The sequence below is a fragment of the Protomyctophum bolini genome (genome assembly GCF_963924005.1).
Source record: "Protomyctophum bolini genome assembly, chromosome: 14".
Lineage (NCBI taxonomy): Eukaryota > Metazoa > Chordata > Actinopteri > Myctophiformes > Myctophidae > Protomyctophum > Protomyctophum bolini.
In genome coordinates, this window is record NC_137875.1 from 36,264,742 (window position 1) to 36,282,911 (window position 18,170).

Below are 18,170 nucleotides of genomic sequence, written 5' to 3' on the forward strand. Positions count from 1 at the left end.
CGACTATCATGTTAACAAATAGTGACAGCTTCCTACATAATTAAAGGAATATAGTGATTTTCTGACTCGTAGAAACAGGTCCTGCTGATAGGCCAACATGTGACACGTGTGAGCCTGTAGATTGGCTATTTGTTTGGTGTAGAGGGGTGAAAAGGAGTGGGTATTGATGTGCACACAGCTGCCATCTTGCCAGCAAGGTGCTAACAAGGTGCAACTTCCCATATACAGCCCATTCATCCAAACAGAACAGTCCTATCTAATTGTATTAAATAACGTCAAACTCACCAACATTATTTGCAGCTGTACGGAAAGCTTGAATTATCCTCTTTCTATCTACGGTGGATTTTTATGAAACAAACACTTTGCAGATAGTAATTACGATAATTCAAGCTTTTCGTACAGCTGCAATGTTGGTGAGTTTGACATTATTTAATACAATTAAATAGGACCTTTCTGTTTGGATGAATGGGCTGTCTATGGGAAGTTGCACCTAGGCAGCACCTTGCTGGCAAGATGGCAGCCGTATGCATATCATCAATAGACCCCCGGGCCATGAAACATATAGGATTTAAGTGATTAAACTCCTCCATACTTCTCCTCTGACCTGCAGTAGTTTGAGATAAAACAGGGGAGCTCTAATTAGCAGTCTCCTCACGATACTCTCCCGTGGATGAACTCACTTCAAAGATATACATGTTAAACCGCGTCATCATGTTGGCTTAAGAACTCATTTAATGAGCCGTATAATAATTAAGTTCTCCCTTTGCAGCAGAGCTTTGGAATTCACACCGCTCACCGCAAACGCGCTGGTGGTGGTGTGCACTGGAGAATTAATTAACCCACAAATAGTAACCTACAACAGGGGTCTTCAACAGGGGTCCTCTCAGTCCTCAGAGGGGTCCTCAGAGTTAATACAGGATGGCTGCCAAATCTGCATGTGATATAAACCTTTTTGAGCGGTGCAGCCACTCCATTGAGTGTCCCTGGCTGGCTGGGTCCTTGACTGGCTGGCTGGGTCCGTCCGAGCACGGAAATGCGTTTTTTCACCACCAAGTGTCACTGTTGTGCAGCCTAACACACACACAAACACACACACACACACACACACACACACACACAGGGACGTACGGACGGACATTTCTGGTTGTAGGAGTGGTTGCACCACTCAAAAATAGCCATTCTACAAGCTCACAATGCCTCGAACTGCGAGGCGGCGTGAGCTTGAAGTACGATTGGCGATATAACTGTCTGTAAAAATAGAAAAATATGCATTAACATGAATCCAACACAACGCTACACAGTGACAGTGCTGTCGAACAACTCTATGGAGCCATCTATGAAATCCATGAGAAAGTTTAATTATATAGTGGGGGTGGGGGAACCTGAGATGAAGCAGGGGCCTGCTTCATTTCTCTCTCAGCCTAGGGGTTCCTTGGCCTCAAAATGACCCTCTTCTTGGCCTGTGTTTCCTTCCTTCCTCCACAGGACCTGAAGCCCAGTAACATAGTGGTGAAGTCAGACTGCACACTGAAGATCCTGGACTTTGGCCTGGCTCGGACCGCCGCCACCGGCCTGCTGATGACGCCCTACGTGGTGACGCGATACTACCGAGCCCCCGAGGTCATCCTGGGCATGGGCTACCAGGCCAACGGTCAGTAGAGCCGCCTGTCTGGTGTCTGGTGTCTGGTGTCTGGCGCTGCAATTCTGTTTAGCCCTTTAGGCTTCGTAATCCAAAATGACCCAGGGCAGATATGACAAATGAATATACACAAAAGAAATGACTGAGGATTGTGTAATAATTGTGACAGGCCTATAGTCACTGGTTGTCAACCTGTGAGTGTGGGGGGTCAGATGGGTGGGCCAGTCGGGTGGGTTAAGTCACCAAAGCTTTCAACATTTTCAAGCGAGTCCTGATCCCTGAAAGGTTGACAACTATACTGTTGAAAGTGATGTGTATGGGTTCAAACAAAAAGGGGGTTTAGAAACAAAGGGTTAAAGCTCTATATTCCGTTTGTTCAGTAATGGGAGTCTCTCTTTAGTAAGCAGAAAATAATCAATGTAATCCAATCAGGAGTTAAAGATCAATTTCACTTGTTTATCTCCCGATTGGATGAAATTGGTATCCTGAATAAAATATTTTCTAGTTCACTAAATGGCTGCAGAGATGAGATGGGGAGACCCCTGTTACTGAACAAACACTCAATAGAGAGCTATGTACAGTGACACTTAAAAGAAACTAACTTACAGCACCTTTAATCTACTTAAGTTACATTTAAATTGTGACCACAAATCCATCAAATGTTTATCTAATATAGTGAAAATAGGTTTCATGATCCACATATTTATTCTTAAGTAGCATGGTGCTTCTGTGCATAACTGGATTTGGTTGTTATGAGATTATTGCTTCCCGAACTAACCCCTTCTATGCTCTACCTTCTTCTCAACTCGTACATGGTACAATCCTGTGTTAACTAGACAACTCGTACATGGTACAATCCTGTGTTAACTAGACAACTCGTACATGGTGCAATCCTGTGTTAACTAGACAACTCGTACATGGTGCAATCCTGTGTTAACTAGACAACTCGTACATGGTGCAATCCTGTGTTACGTAGACGATATTCAGCCACTCGATGCAGCCCTTTTACAATACCTCTGTTGCTTTGGCAGCAAAGGCAACAATCATGTAGTCATGACATTGTAACACAGTGGCTGCCTTAAACGATTATTTCTTTAGTGTAAAATAAAAGTACATGAAAACAGATGGATAATGGCTGCCATAAGAGCTAAGAGCTAAACATTCTGGAGTTTGGACATCCTGGCAAAAATATTTCAATTATTATAATCTTTTTACAATCCATAGTGTACTTTTATCGCACACCTTTGTAAAGAAAGGGTGGATGCATTATTTCCTTGTTTTCATGAAAATGTTGTCTATATAAACGGAGGATTTTACGCTGTACTTCTCTCTTTGTTCACGTCTCGTCCACTGCGCTAGTGGACATTTGGTCAGTGGGCTGCATACTGGCCGAAATGGTTCGCCATAAAATCCTTTTCCCGGGAAGGGACTGTATCCTTGCATCATTCTCCCTAAAAAAACGAAAAAAAAAACGCTTCTAATCGTAACGCTTTCTTATTTATACGTTCCTTGTTAACATTCTCTGTTGAAACGCTGTGCTGGTTCCAATCTGTGCGGTGCTTTGCATTTGGCAACGGCGCCAAGATGAGACTGTAAGATCTTTCCTCTGGATGGCAATCAATTCTTGGCACGGGGGAGGGGCAACAGAAAACGCTCGCCAGGTTTTTCAGGCAATCACTACTAACTAAAAGAGGTCAATATAATACTCCTCCTTCAAGAGTGAGTTTTAGGACAGTCATGGGCTATGATCTTTCTGCAACAAGTCATCGTTCATCTTCATTCCCCCACCCCCCCCCACCCCTAACACCCATGGGGGGAATCTTCCTTCTCACATCTGACATAAGCCTCCAGCTGCTGCTGCGGCTGCTGCTGCATGCTGTCTGCTTTCAATTTTCATCCACGCTGCATACTTTCTTTTGGCTCTTTTTGACTACTTTCAGAACTATAAGGGCCTATTCATACTCCTATTTTAGAGCCGTATAAAAGTCGGTTCGGCTCTGTAGAGCCTACAATGTGACGTCATTTGAGGTTCGGGGGGCGGGTTCCGTCCTAAAGTCGTCTCTTCGGTGCTACTGAAAATTTCTGACGAGCTGAAATCATTTCGGCACTACAGCGCTGAAACAGCGGTAAGAATCGGCCCTATGTTCCGTGTCATCTAATGCAGGAGTCTTCAGCAGAGGGTCCGGGACCCCTATAGGGGCGGTCCTCAGAGTTAGCCTACTTTGTGTGATAGGAACTATTTTTATTTTATTTTTTACGTTAATCACTTAAACCATAGCATCACTTTTCTGGGGGGAACATTAGCCGAGAATAGCACATCTACAAGCGAATAAGTTAGCTTGTAGATCTGCTAATAAAGGGTAAAAAAAAACACATACCGGTAGCTGATCTACAAGCACCCGACGTGTTGCGTTGATGTTGTGCGCCGTTTTCTCTTTTTCTGCATAGATTATTTCCATGACTTCCACCTCTTCCCCCTTCTTTCAGGTTTGGTTCTGGTTATAATGGAAACGTAAAAAAAAAAGAAAGAATCACGATCACTGAATTGTTATTTTTCAGGTTATAATATGGAAAGGTTCTGGGTATAATAGGTTAACCTTTTGTAGTTCCAAAAGAGCCGTTTTTCCTCATCCACGCCGCACCATCTTTCTTTGTTTTCGTTGTGTTTGACTTTTGTATTTATTTCCTTTTGTGTGTGTGTGTGTGTGTGTGTGTGTGTGTGTGTGTGTGTGTGTGTCTGTGGTCTGCATGCTCTCCCTCCCTCCTCCTCCTCCTGTCATCATCATCATCATCATCATCATCACCACTCCTCCCGGTCATCCGTGCAGTGGACGTATGGTCAGTTGGGTGCATTGTGGCCGAGATGATCCGGGGGAGCGTGTTATTCCCCGGCACTGATCGTATCCTTCTCCCACCCACCCACCCACCCGTCAGTCACTTCATCCTGGGTGAAGTGATCCGCCACACCCTCCCCTCCCCTCCCCTCCACACCCCTCCCCTCCCCACCACACCCACCCTCCCCTCCCCACCCTTATCAGTTGCCATCTGATCCATCCCCAGAGTTACAGTGGTGGAAAAAAGTACTCACATTCTAAAAAAAACGTCTTCTACATCCAGACAGTTTTCTGAAAAAGCTTGTGTTTCTATGTCAGTCGTCGTTCTTCTTCGATTTTTCAAAAATAGCAGACCTACAAGCTCGTAGCGCGCCACTCGGTGGCACGCTATGACAGTTTTCTGAAAAACCTCGTGTTTCTATGTCAGTTGGTTCTCAAGTTTTTCACGTCAAGGAACCCAAAAACTATATATATATATAACAGCGGATTCGACCGTTATAATCTCCGTATTGAATAGGCGAAATCATCCGTTATCAGCACCTTTCAATATAGGGCTAATATGGCCATACTGGCATACACTCACCCTTGGCTGAACCTGTCATTTCCAACTCTATTGTCGGCGCATGGAAACTAGGGGCTACTAACGTATACTATTCTCTGCCTAACTCGGACGGCGCCGAGTCGGCTCTGGTGGCCGCCGCAACGCTCGGCACGGCGACTCAGCTCGGCTAGCGCCTCGCTCGGCGGTGCCTCACGTGGCTCAAGGCCACCAGACGCGGCGCGCCTCCGGCATTGACAATCAGTGACATTATCACCCGTCACAATAGGTGATAATGACATACTGAAACAGTGAGTATGCCAGTATGGCCATATTGGCCCTATTGAAAGGTGCTGAGAACGGATGACTTCGCCTATTCAATACAGAGATAAAGGTCGATTGGGGTGATGTATAATTGGCTGCCCACCACCATCTGAATATGTAGTTCCATAGGTACCCCCCATATGAATATGTAGTTCCATAGGTACCCCCCATATGAATATGTAGTTCCATAGGTACCCCCCACCATCTGAATATGTAGTTCCATAGGTACCCCCCATATGAATATGTAGTTCCATAGGTACCCCCCATATGAATATGTAGTTCCATAGGTACCCCCCACCATCTGAATATGTAGTTCCATAGGTACCCCCCACCATCTGAATATGTAGTTCCATAGGTACCCCCCACCATCTGAATATGTAGTTCCATAGGTACCCCCCACCATCTGAATATGTAGTTCCATAGGTACCCCCCACCATCTGAATATGTAGTTCCATAGGTACCCCCCACCATCTGAATATGTAGTTCCATAGGTACCCCCCAGACCACCATCTGAATATGTAGTTCCATAGGTACCCCCCAGAAGCAAAGAGTTGAGTTAAATCGTTCGCCCTGAAAGAATATATATTCCAAATTTGTGCCACATTTTCACCCAAAATGGGTTAAGTAAAAGCATCAATACTGCAATGCAGAACCACTGCTTATGCAGAATGTTCTATTTCAAGTTTTCAAAATGTATAAAGATATTTTGAAAATAGCTGACGATTCGTTTCCGATTACTGGGGTCACGATTCGATTCAAAATCGGATTCTCAAACCAAAAACGTTTTTTTTCCCAGATTCAAAACGATTCTCTATTCAAAATGATTCTCGATTCAATACATAGGATATCGTCACACTCTACTCCAGCCAACTGAAGTGACTATACTACAGTATAACTTGAAAATGACTGAAGACATGATGTTTACTGTGATTAGGGTAAGCTTACCATTCATATCACAAACACCATGTAGTGAAAACTCCTGTAACTCTAACCAGAAGATTCGATATTCTAATTTGAATCGATTTGTTTTTATACCCCTACTCCCAACCCTCTGCTGCCCCCATATCACCTTATGAACACCAGAATAATATCGTTGTGGTCAGGGCAGAAACCGCCTATCTCCATATTCTACCTTTTGTTTTGTAAATTAACGCCTCACTTGATCACACTACAGCAGTGTCACACAGACGCATCAAAAGAAGCAGATCGGCGAGTGCGAAGCGACGCATTTTGAGCTCGTCTATCTGATACTTTTGCTGCCATTTTTTAATTTTGAATCCTGAAAAGTAACAGTTTCGGACATGTGAGGTTTCCACCCGACAGAGATGAGGACCACTGCATAGTAGAATTTAAAAGGGATGTCTTCTAGAGAATACTACTAGATAGTTATGGTTTGAGTCGACAGTTATAGAGGAAGTTTGTGCTTTATCACTACAGATCATGTGGATTTTAAAGCTGCAGTCCATAATCCAGGCCATTTTGGCAGTGTGACACCCGCACACAACCAAGCATGAAATGACGTGTCTTCTCCACTAGTCCCTCCCTAACGTTTTACTCTAGTTTTTATTTGATGACGAAATTAATTGTCAATATATTTATATGGTATTTATTTAGTCCTGGTTTTAGTCACTATTTATAGTCTTCATTTAGTTTTCAAATACGTTTTTTTTTAAATGAAAAAGGTAGTCGACGGATTCTAAACGAATGGCGTCAAATGGTTATGGGGGTCCGTGGCCTCCATGGGACATCAAACTCGGGGTCCTTGAAATGAAAAAGTATAGATTGGTCAATGTCACATTCACTATAAGAACAGTTATGGACTGCAGCTTTAAGTACTTGTCTTTGTTTGCGGATGAGAAGCGATGTCTGCATACATGTACTTGTATACGTCCAGTGTGTGCACTGTGCCGTAGTGTCTCTGTGTGGTACTACGTTTTCCCTAACGCCGCCCGCCTCAGACATCGACCAGTGGAACAAAGTGATAGAGCAGCTGGGGACTCCGTCTCAGGAGTTCCTGATGAAGCTCAACCAATCGGTGAGGACGTACGTGGAGAACAGGCCGCGCTACGCCGGCTACACCTTCGAGAAGCTCTTCCCCGACGTGCTCTTCCCCGCCGACTCCGAACACAACAAACTGAAAGGTATCTCAGTTAAAGGTATTTTTGCGCTCTCTAGTTTTGTGGCAGAAACGTCTCACCCTCCACTTTCTAACTTTTTGTGTTATTTTATTATCACTTTTGAGTGGTGCAACCACTCCAAGGAACAGCAATGTCCGTGTCTATGTGTCCGCCTATGTGTTGTTCACCTGTGTGACGTTAATGAGCACCAGTATCGAGACTATTAGTACCAGTAGGGGGCGCTGTTGTGCCAGAAACGGAGAGAGAGAGTGAGTGCTGCACTGTTGCCCGCTAATGAGAGAAAGAGAGAGGGGGTGGGGGGGGAGTTGCACCACTCAGTTCAAACGGGTGTGATTTTCTTTTTATGAATGCCCTATTTGATCATACTACACACAAATGCATCAAAGCTTGCTACCATGTTCTTGAATCCTGAAAAGTTATACAGTAATCTTGGACGTTGAGTGCGGAGTCGTCTTCGCGTTTGAGTAAATGCAACCCGATATGGACAGAATAGTAAATCCACGTCCCCCCCCCAGATGTATGTACTGTATGTATGTACTATCCCAGTATGTATTTAATTCAGTCTGACCAGGAGCAAGGGATAAAACATATCCCCGCTGGCCCTACAAATCAATGACAAGACAGATATCAAAAGCACAGGCATGGATTTTCTAGTAAATCCAACCCTGTGTATATACATGCGCTGTATATATATCGATCGCACGTTTTTGGGTGAAACAAGCATGCTGATATATGTCTGAAAATGTAGATGATAATTTGTTCATCACATAATAAGTACCCATGACCTTATTTATTGACAACGACATTTGCATTTTTATTCAACACTCCGAAGTCCCACAGGAGTTATTGTATTCAGGGCTCCACCATTTTGTCTCCACTAGCGTGTGACAAATACAACTATAATGTCTCACATATCGGGGTTTTTCTTTTCAGCATGAAATCAATTTCAGTAAAATAATTTACTTCCGTGAAATCGGTAAAATGCAGCCCCAGGTCCATAGATTACAATTATTTACACAATGATAATTTAGCCATTTAGCGGGCACTTCTTATCCAGAGTGCGATATCAGCGTAAACAGAGTAAGCGTGAACTGTAGTCAAAGAACTGCGAGGTAAATAGTGACAGAAGTAGAGTGCTGCTGAGAGAACGTTGTGGCGGGGTCAGAAACTAGGATACCAGGTAAACAATGAATCTAGCATCTTGTCTAAACGACACGCAAGCGTGCAACGTCCATGCAATGTCAAAGACCTTCTAAACATTTGTGGTCAAGAAAGACGAAATAATATATGTAACCAATCTATATCTCACACTGAGTATAGCCTATATAACTAGCATCTTTCAAAGGTATAGCAAGACGGGATACAACAAGTAGAGTGGTTCAAGGTTCAAGGTTATTCGTTTCCCCGAGGAAGAAATGTGTCTTAGACAAAAGGGCCCTTATGTCCATGTCGCCGCAGTGCAGCGCCAATACATCTTTCTTGCATCAAAGAAAAAGAAAACAGAAGGGGGGGAGGGGGGGCATAGAGGGGGCGGGGGGGGGGAGTGTAAGAAGACATCACATCACATTTCAAGTAAGATTGATAATACTCGGCTGTGCAGGCACGTTTCTGGGTGGGGGTGGCGGGGGCTTGGGCCAGGCACAAAGAAGCTCTCCTCCCATGCATACCATGGAAAGGGATGAGCTGCGCGCGGGGGGGGGGGGGGGGAGTGCTAGGGGGTGAGGCGGGGTCTGAAGATGAGAGATTTCAGTCCGCGGCGATCAATTTGGAACAGTAAAGAGGAACTCCCCCCAGTTGAACAAAATGGTATAGTCCCACTGGAATTTCGCCACCGGCGTTGACACAAAAACACTAATGTCATGTTATTCTAATTGGCGTGGCTTGCCAATGGGCAAGGCACCTTCTTCCACTCTGCGTTTCTTTGGGCTCCAAACAACACCAGTGCCAATTCAATTCAATGGTATGTATTGGATTGAGAAAACAAAGGTTTACATTGCCAAAGCAAATAATGTCTCTGTCTGGAAACTTCACATGTCCAAAACTGTGACTTTTCAGGGTTCAGAATTCGAAAAAGTAGCAGATCTGTTACTTTTGATGCTTTTTGTGTGATGCTGTAGTACTCTTTTAAAACAGGCCTGAAAACGTTCCTGTTTCGGAAGGCGTTCTCGTGTTAAATTGTTGTCGTTTTTGCACTTGATTATTTTTATTTTTGATAACCCTATTTTAACCTGTGATTGATTATATGTTTTAACCATGTAGCATTCTGAGATTCCCTGTGATTATATTTATTATTATTATTATTATTAGTACTAGTAGTAGGGCATGAACGCAAACAGTTTGAATATGGAGATGGAGAAGTTTCTGCCTTACTGCAATGAAATGTGAAACAAAAAACCCAAAGTGTCTCCTCAGCCATGAATTCTACCATAGCCTCCATGGTCACCCCCGCTTCGAATGTTATCAACCCATAATCACCTTTAAGGTTACTTATCACTCAAATGCAATGGCGCCAGCAGGCTCGCCTGGAGTGTACTGCATGTGCTGCTGTGATTAGGAAACACGGAAATCACTGCCGCCGAAGTGAAAACATTGTGAAAATGACTTGCCTTGCCGGTTAAGACTGATATGAGGTTACGGGATTTACGTGGCTGGTTAAGAATGAGGTTAGGCTTAATGTTAGTCGGCTCCAGGCGAGCCTGCTGGCTCAATTGCATTCGAGTGATAAGCTAATCTACTGGTGATTATCGGGTTGATTTTCATACGAATCCGTTGCTATGGTAGATCATGTTCGAAGGCTGCATTTCCTCCATGTTTTGACGTGCCGTCGTACTTTTCCTTAATTGGAATGTTGCCGAGCTCGGCAGCCATGGCTCTATAGGTTGAGCAGAGGTCACTCCACGCCGTGTAGGCCTTGCCCATTTTAGCTGCGCACCGATTGGTTGTTCCGACATGTAAGCCCACAGGGCTCTCGCCTGCATTTACTGGTCAGCCGCCATGTAAACCCTAAAGGGTGATATGACAGCCGACCAATCGGAAACAAGCTTATTACCCTACTCTGTCCACCACCGATAATATAAAAGTGTCAGGATTTAGAAGACGTTCAAAAGGTTGACGCCCGCCGTCTTACTGTACATGCGTCTGCTGTGTCTCCCTGCAGCGAGCCAAGCCAGAGACCTCTTGTCCAAGATGCTCGTCATCGACGCCTCCAAGCGCATCTCTGTGGACGAGGCCCTGAAGCACCCCTACATCAACGTGTGGTACGACCCAGCTGAGGTGGAGGCGGTGAGTGAATCAGCCAATGGATAATAATAATAATAAAAAAGAAAGAAATGACTCAAGCCATTATATCGGCTTGCATTCCATTCCCTTGCATATTGTACTCACGTTTGCAGTCATGGTGTGGGAGAGGAGAGCGGGCTTGGTGTCCCACTGGCCGTGGTCCAGTCTCCCATTGGCTTAGATGCCAGCCAATCGTGAAAATCTCACCACTAGACCACGTGACTAGACTAGAAAGTCCCATCATTGATCGGGAAAAAAAGTGTATCACACATATTGTTGATACATGATTCTATATAGGGTTACGTTAACATTATAATGAACCGTGTGAACCGTGTCTTGCGTCGATCTATGTTTTCACCTCTCTCTCTCTCTCCCTCTGTCTCAGCCTCCTCCGAAGATCACAGACAAACAGCTGGATGAGAGAGAGCACACCGTAGAAGAATGGAAAGGTTAGACAATTAAGACTAAAAAGGATAACACAAAAAAAAGACTTTGTTTCCATTGTGGTCCCACCATGCATTCAAATCATCTGAGAAGGTTTTGGTGACTTATGTCACTATTTACTGTACCTTGTTGTTTATCGACTACACAACAGCTCTGCTTATTGTGATCTCGCACGTCACGCTGCAGAAGATGCATCTGCTAGATGCCTAAATTGTAAGCTGTCGCACATTTTCTGAAATACAACCTCGACTCTAAACCTGCTTGACATCCATCGCCATCGACCAACAAACTGTTTATTGGGAGTGAAGCGGCTACATGATCCGCTGGCGAGCGTCATCTCTCAATTCCGCACTCGCGTCTCAAGTTTGCCAAGCATACTGTAATGACCTGTAATAGAGGAAGTCTGGTCATGGATATCTGACGGCTACAAACGGAAGCCCAGACAGACATTATGCCTATTCAATTTCTGGGGGCGAACATGCAACATAGCCAATCTACAAGGTCACTGCGTGTTGTGAGCCTTCATACCGGATATTTTCAGTGAAAACGGGAGGGCCCTGGGGGACTCTGATTATCGTCGCCCTCGGGGGAGCTTGTAGATCTGCTATTATTTATTTATTTGAATCCTGAAAAGTAACAGTTTTAGACATAATGAGGTTTTCACCCGACAGAGATGATTATAGAGTGTAAAGAATGTGAGACTTGACTCTTTGTTTTGTGTTCTTGCCTCGACAGACCTGATCTACAAGGAAGTGTATGAGTGGGAGGAGTATACGAAGAACGGTGTGATCAGGGGCCAGCCGTCTCCTTTAGGTGAGTAATAGAGAACGGTGTGGTCAGGGGCCAGCCTTAGGTGAGTCAGGTGAGTTAGGTGGCACGGAGTCAATTAGGGGAAAAGTTTGAAGAAATGTAAAAGATATTCAAAAGACGTTTTTAAAATCGGCCTCAAGTCTAAACTAGCTAGTTTTACACGGCCTCGTTGTGCGACAAAGTTTAACATGACGCTTTATTTTATTTTAAATGCATTAAACATGAACATCACATTCTCAATTATTCGATTTAATTAATTAAAAAACGATCGATTGAATAATGCAGGTGTATCAGTGCATGGATCAAAGTGCTGATGCTTTGAATTCTACAGTCTTTTATGGAATTGGAATCGTGACTCGTGGACCAAAAATAGACGATCTGCTATTTTCAGTTATTAGTTATTTTAAAAAACTGAAAAAGTAATTGAATTGGTTAACTAGCTGTTCAGAAGCATCTTCCATAATGGTCTTGAATATTTCCCCAAAATCAAAATGTTAAAGCCTAAATCTGCAATGTCTTCAACTGGAAAGTATAACATAGGTTTAGAAAAGTATGATAAAAATCATCATGACGATTCTACATATTACGCTAATTGTTTAGGCAACACAAATCACAGATTGGGGCCTAAAAAGAAAAAAGAAAAAAATCACACCCGTGTGAACTGAGTGGTGCAACTCTCCTCTCCCTCATCTCCTCTCTCTCTCTCATTAGAAGGCAACAGTGCAGCACTAATACTATCTCTCTCTCTGGCAAACAGCGCCCCTACTACTGGTACTCAGTCATACTCGTGCTCATTAATACATACATACACAGGTGAACACGTGAACACATAGGTGAACACACGGACATCGCTGGTTGTAGGAGTGGCTGCACCGCTCAAAAAAAAAGCTTTTCCGTCGTGCCGTTGTATGTTGCTTTAAACCATGCGTCGTGTTTCCCGCAGCACAGGTGCAGCAGTGATCGACCGCTCGCCGCCGCAGCAGGCCGCCGCCTCCTCGTCCTCGTCCTCTTCCTCGGCCAACGACGTCTCGTCCATGTCCACGGAGCCCAGCGAGCCGTGCACTGACCCCGCCTCCTCCGCCATGAGCGCCTCGGACACGGACAGCAACCTGGACACTCACACCACCACCCTGGGAGCGCTGGGCTGCTGCAGATAACACCCACACCGTCATCACACTCAGCGCACACACACACACACACACATACATAGAGTCACACACACACACACACACACACACACACACACACACACACACACACACACACACACACACACACACACACACACTAAAGGCCTAGTCATACTCCAGTTTTCGGTGATGAGGTGACCACCGAAAAGTGACGCATCCCCTAGAGTTGGTTTCCCGAAAAGACCCGAAACAGAAATTAGATATTCGCCCGGGACCCAAAAATAGTGAAAATAGCCGATTTCGGCTACTTTCACTACTTCTTAAATAATTGTTCTCATTTATGTAATTCTTTGATTTTTTTTCTTTCATTTCTTTCGTGACATCACTGAAAAGATCTTGTTGTTAATTCATGAAAAGTTTAGCTTTTGTTGGGAATGTTTTTTGAAAATGTTTTGAAATGATAATTAAAAACCAAATGTATAGGAAACAGAACACTAAGAAAATGTGTTCACCTTTGTTTGGGTTGTCACTTCATCACCTATAAACGTGGAGTATGACTAGACCTCACCACATTGCTTACACTTAAGAAGATCAAACGAGCGGCCATGCTCCGTTCTGTTCTCACCCGTGCACTTTGTTTTGGAGCAGCGGCGAGTGTCACGGGGATAAGGATTTAGGCCGATGGGAATTGTCAAGTTGGTTTGCGGTAAAATCCTCAGTGGTCATTAAAAAAACCCGAAAAAAACAACGTAGCTGATTTTCAACCTAAATGCCCCTGTTCCGACGTAAGGATATCAATCATATCATATCAATCAGTCATGCAGAAAGCAGACGTTATTTTCAACCACATAGTGTGGCAGAAACAAATGCTATTGTATTGTTGTATTTCTCCACGAAATATCGACTTTGTTACACGATTACTTGCCGAATAATCTCCCGAATTACGAAAGGATAAATGAACGCTGAGGATTTTGGCTGTGTTCGTAGAACTATGCTTTTCATGTACAGTTAGTTTTTAATTCCCCCAAACTCCCCCCCCCCCCCCACCCCCACACTGCTGTAAATGATTGTTTAAAAATGTTATTATTTTTCTTGGCAAAGAATCCGAATGTCTCGATGTGAATTTGTGACGTATGCGATAATGCGATGGAAGGCAGGTTTTTTTGATTGACGACCCATTGCTGTTTTTTAAGCTACACAGTGGATTTACGTTGCTGTTAGCATTACAACATGAATTATGTTTAATATGTTTTTTTGAAATGTTAATTTAGCATTTTCTTTTTTCGTTTTTTAAATTTGTTTTTCAGACATTTTGAATGACTTGTATGAACTAATTATTCTGTTATAAGCTCCAGTTAGTCCAGAATGCAAACCTCCCCCTTGTGGATTTTAGTGCAAATGAAAAACATTTTTCTTTTCACTATTGTCCCCTCGTTCTTGTGGAAAGTACACATTAGTACATCAACATTATACCTTATTTATTAATGCCAGGTCTAAGGATACACGATATATCGTCATCATCGGTATATAAAGATGCTAATTACTACTGGTGGAAACTGGTATTGAATTGCAATATTGGTACCGGTATCGATATTGGATCGATACAAACATGAAAAAATATGTTATGGTTATCGGCCGAAATGTCAATATTGTGCCTCCCTAGCTAGGTCACCTCTAGGTCACCTCTGAATATCGTCAGTCGGGTGGAAACCTCATATGTCCAAAACTCTTACTTTTCAGCATTCAAAAGCATCGAAAGCAGCAGGTCGACAAAGCTGACAATGCGTCGCGTTCGAGCTTGAAGATCTGCTACTTTTGTGTGATGCTGTAATATGATCAAGTATGGCATTAATTTAAATGCCATGAAAGAAACACAAAGTTAAAATACGGAGGTTTTCTGCTCGAAAAGCAACGATATTATAACGGGAAAGTGAACATTTGATTGTCACTCAGCTATATTCTAATCGCCTCGGTCACGTAATTTCAGTTGTATACCACAACATATTGTGTAATGATTTGATGCATTTGGTATGATTTGTGCTTATTATTTATTTATTTGGCTGTATTCTGGACGAGAAAGAAAGAAACAGTGTAAATGTTGACATAGAGAAGTTTAGTGGTGCTAGAACAAAAAAAAGAAAGTCCTTCAGTGTTCATTTATCGATTTGTAACTTTGAGAAGGTTACGCTCTCAAGAGTTCAATGAACACCGAGGACTTTACAGTGTAGTTAATAGGGTGTTACTTGGGGACTCGGTCTGAATAAGTCACTTTGGCCCCTTTGAGAAGGTTCTTGCAGGCCTTTTTTTTAATTTAACGTGATTTTATTTAAGTGCCCTTACTCCATTCAGTGACGTTATATAAAGCCTGATTTATACTTCGTCGTATGACGGTTCCCCCCCCCCCCCCCCCTGGGGTCTGTACCTGCCCCCTCCTCCCTCCCCCCCTCTACACCAAATCGCTTTCGCCCCGGAAATAGCCAATCGGCTGCTTTCGGCACACGACACTTGTCCTATGACGGAGTATAACTAGAGCATAAGTAAGCCCTCTCCGATGCAGATGCTACTTGTAGTGCATCGTTCTTAGGTCTACCTCACACACACACACACACACACACGCAGCCACGCTAACATACACACAACATGCTTCTGGAGATATGTACATTACAGCACACATCATCCAAAAGAACTGCGGGGGGGGGAAGAGAAAAAAAAAAGATGTTTATTTTTTTCTCTCTGTATTTGTGTATTTATTTATTTATTTATTTCACGCTGGGAGGTGGCTATTGTATGTAATGTACATTTCTTTCAAAAGTACTATTTATATGCATATTTCTTTTTTGTTTTTGTTTCTTTTGATTTTTCTGTGCAATATGATTTGTAGCATAGAATGGGTAGTTGGTGATTGATGTGTGTACATTTGAACCGTAGAGACGTACGTATGTATGTATGTTTTGATTTTTATTATTTTGTTTCCCCCGAGAGAGTCAAGAAGACAGTTTGGTACCTGCCCACATGTTTACCTTTGGATGTATTTGATGGCTCAATTCCAAATCTTTCCCGGTGCCCCCTTCTCACGGCGCGGTCTCCCTTACTTCTAGCCAATCAGTGAACCCTTAGTAGGCTATACCACAGTGGTGGACAAAGTACAGTACAGTACAGTACCAGTACACCTGGTCAAGTGTTACTCGACTAACCGTAGTAAACGTTGTACGGCAGTGCGTGCTTTTAGAAATACGAATAATAGCACAAATCAGAAAGTGCATTTTCTTTTGAATGTCAAAGCATTGCTGTGTTGACATTTTTTAAATCTTCCCAAAAAGAAATATCAACAATTGTACAAGAAAACAAAACATAAAAAAAAAAAAAAACCCAGATCTGCTACTTTCACTATAGTTTAAATAGGGCTTAATTGGCTAATTCAAATGAATTCTCTTTCCCTTTTCCCTAGAAATGTAGTGGAGTGAAAAGTGCAATATTTCGTCTTTGAAAATGTATTGGAGTTTGAGTCATCATAAGTATCCAAAAAAAAAGAAAAAAAAGTACAGTACATACTCAAGTTAAATATACGGTCCACCACTGTTTCCTATATAGGCTGCATCTCAACAGTCCAATGTGGCTGCCTCTCCTAATGGTCTCCTTCCTCCATTTCCTCCAAATAAAAAGGTTAGGATAGTTTAAAAAAAAGCTTCACGATTAATGCATGGTAAATCTGGTTTAGTGTATTAGGTGCATTACTGAGTAAAGGAGAGCGAGCCTTTCAACACTATTTGACCGTAATTCAAACGGTGGCCATTTTGCTTTTACTTCTTAGGTCTACTCGGGGGAGTGGGGGGGAAAACAACCCAGCCACCCGCGTGCATATCGAGCAAAGGGGGCAAAATGGCCGCCCGTGCGAATAATGGGGATGATGCTCTATTATATCATCTGTGTCGGGTGGAAACCTCACACGTCTCAAAAAAACTGTTACTTTTCAGGATTTAAATTAAAAAAAACATAAAAAGTAGCAGATCTGCCAGCTCAAAACGCACCGCTTCACGTCTCAAAGCTTGCAGATCTGCTACTTTGGATGCTTGTGTGTGACGCCGTAGCATGATCAATCAAGTAGGGCGTTAATTTACCCCCCAAAGAAAGGGGGTTAAAATATGGATATAAGAGGTTTCTGCCCGACAGCGACGATAGTCTTCTGTGGATTTGGCCAAACGCTACAGCAGCACTACAAAGGCTTGAACGCAGCGATTCCCAACCGGCGGGCTGTGAGGTGTCATTGCGGGGAGACCACCCCCCCCCCCAAGTCATTGGAAAAACACTTTTCATCTGGATGATAGCATTATAGCATTAGTATTAAAAAAAGGTATATGAAATTTAAATGTCATGGTATTTCTTTTTGTTTCCCATTTTGACCTGAGATCAGATTCTAAAAATGTCTTCTACATCCTGACAGTTTTCTGAAAAAGCTATGTTTCTATGTCAGCGGTTCTTCGATTTAAAAAAAAATAGCAGACCTATACGAGCTCGTAGCGCACCACTCGGTGGCGTACTATGAGCTTGTAGATCTGCTATTTTTCAATAGCTAAAGCATAACGTAATGCCAACACCAAAAGGGGTTCCCGCCCAAAATGGGAAAAATGAGTTGTCATTGTGATACAGATACATAGGATAACGCCCATAAGTTAGTTCTTATAGTTCCATTGATCCCGAGATGGATCGATTTGATTGACCAGTAAAAATATAAACACGCTCAGTGAAAATGTATCGGATGGGTGGTCCCCCGCAATCTCCTTCAAGATGTTCAAGTGGGCCCCTGATCCAGAAAAAGGTTGGGGTTTGGGGACCGCGGCTTTTTTAACCGTCAAAATGTGGTGCTGCTTTGGTAGAGTTTGCTGGTATTAAGGCCAACCGTGCCATGTTTAGCCTCGGGATGTGAAAATTGCCTCACTAACAGAACAAAAACGATATAAATAAATGTACATCAAGAACGGGCACTGTGTCTGTGAACCTTCGACTCCTGCAAATAAAAAAAGGGTTGAATTTTAA

At 43.2% G+C, this 18,170-nt stretch overlaps 1 protein-coding gene across 4 annotated transcripts in view; it reads left to right on the forward strand.

The window, feature by feature from the left end:
* Window positions 1-18,170, forward strand: part of mapk8a (mitogen-activated protein kinase 8a) — a 31,478-nt gene extending 13,308 nt beyond the window's left edge. The window contains exons 6-13 of one of the 4 annotated variants that reach the window (XR_013965302.1): window positions 1,486-1,651; window positions 4,468-4,539; window positions 7,294-7,491; window positions 10,631-10,755; window positions 11,138-11,201; window positions 11,932-12,009; window positions 12,955-16,603; window positions 16,643-18,170. Coding sequence is in view for 3 of the 4 variants with exons in the window: in XM_080782357.1 (XP_080638483.1) it covers window positions 1,486-1,651; window positions 4,468-4,539; window positions 7,294-7,491; window positions 10,631-10,755; window positions 11,138-11,201; window positions 11,932-12,009; window positions 12,955-13,163 (912 nt within the window). In the remaining variant the exon portion in view is untranslated. Of the gene's footprint in view, window positions 1-1,485; window positions 1,652-4,467; window positions 4,540-7,293; window positions 7,492-10,630; window positions 10,756-11,137; window positions 11,202-11,931; window positions 12,010-12,949 lie in introns of all 4 variants that reach the window. The other 3 variants (XM_080782357.1, XM_080782358.1, XM_080782359.1) reach the window with 3 other exon arrangements.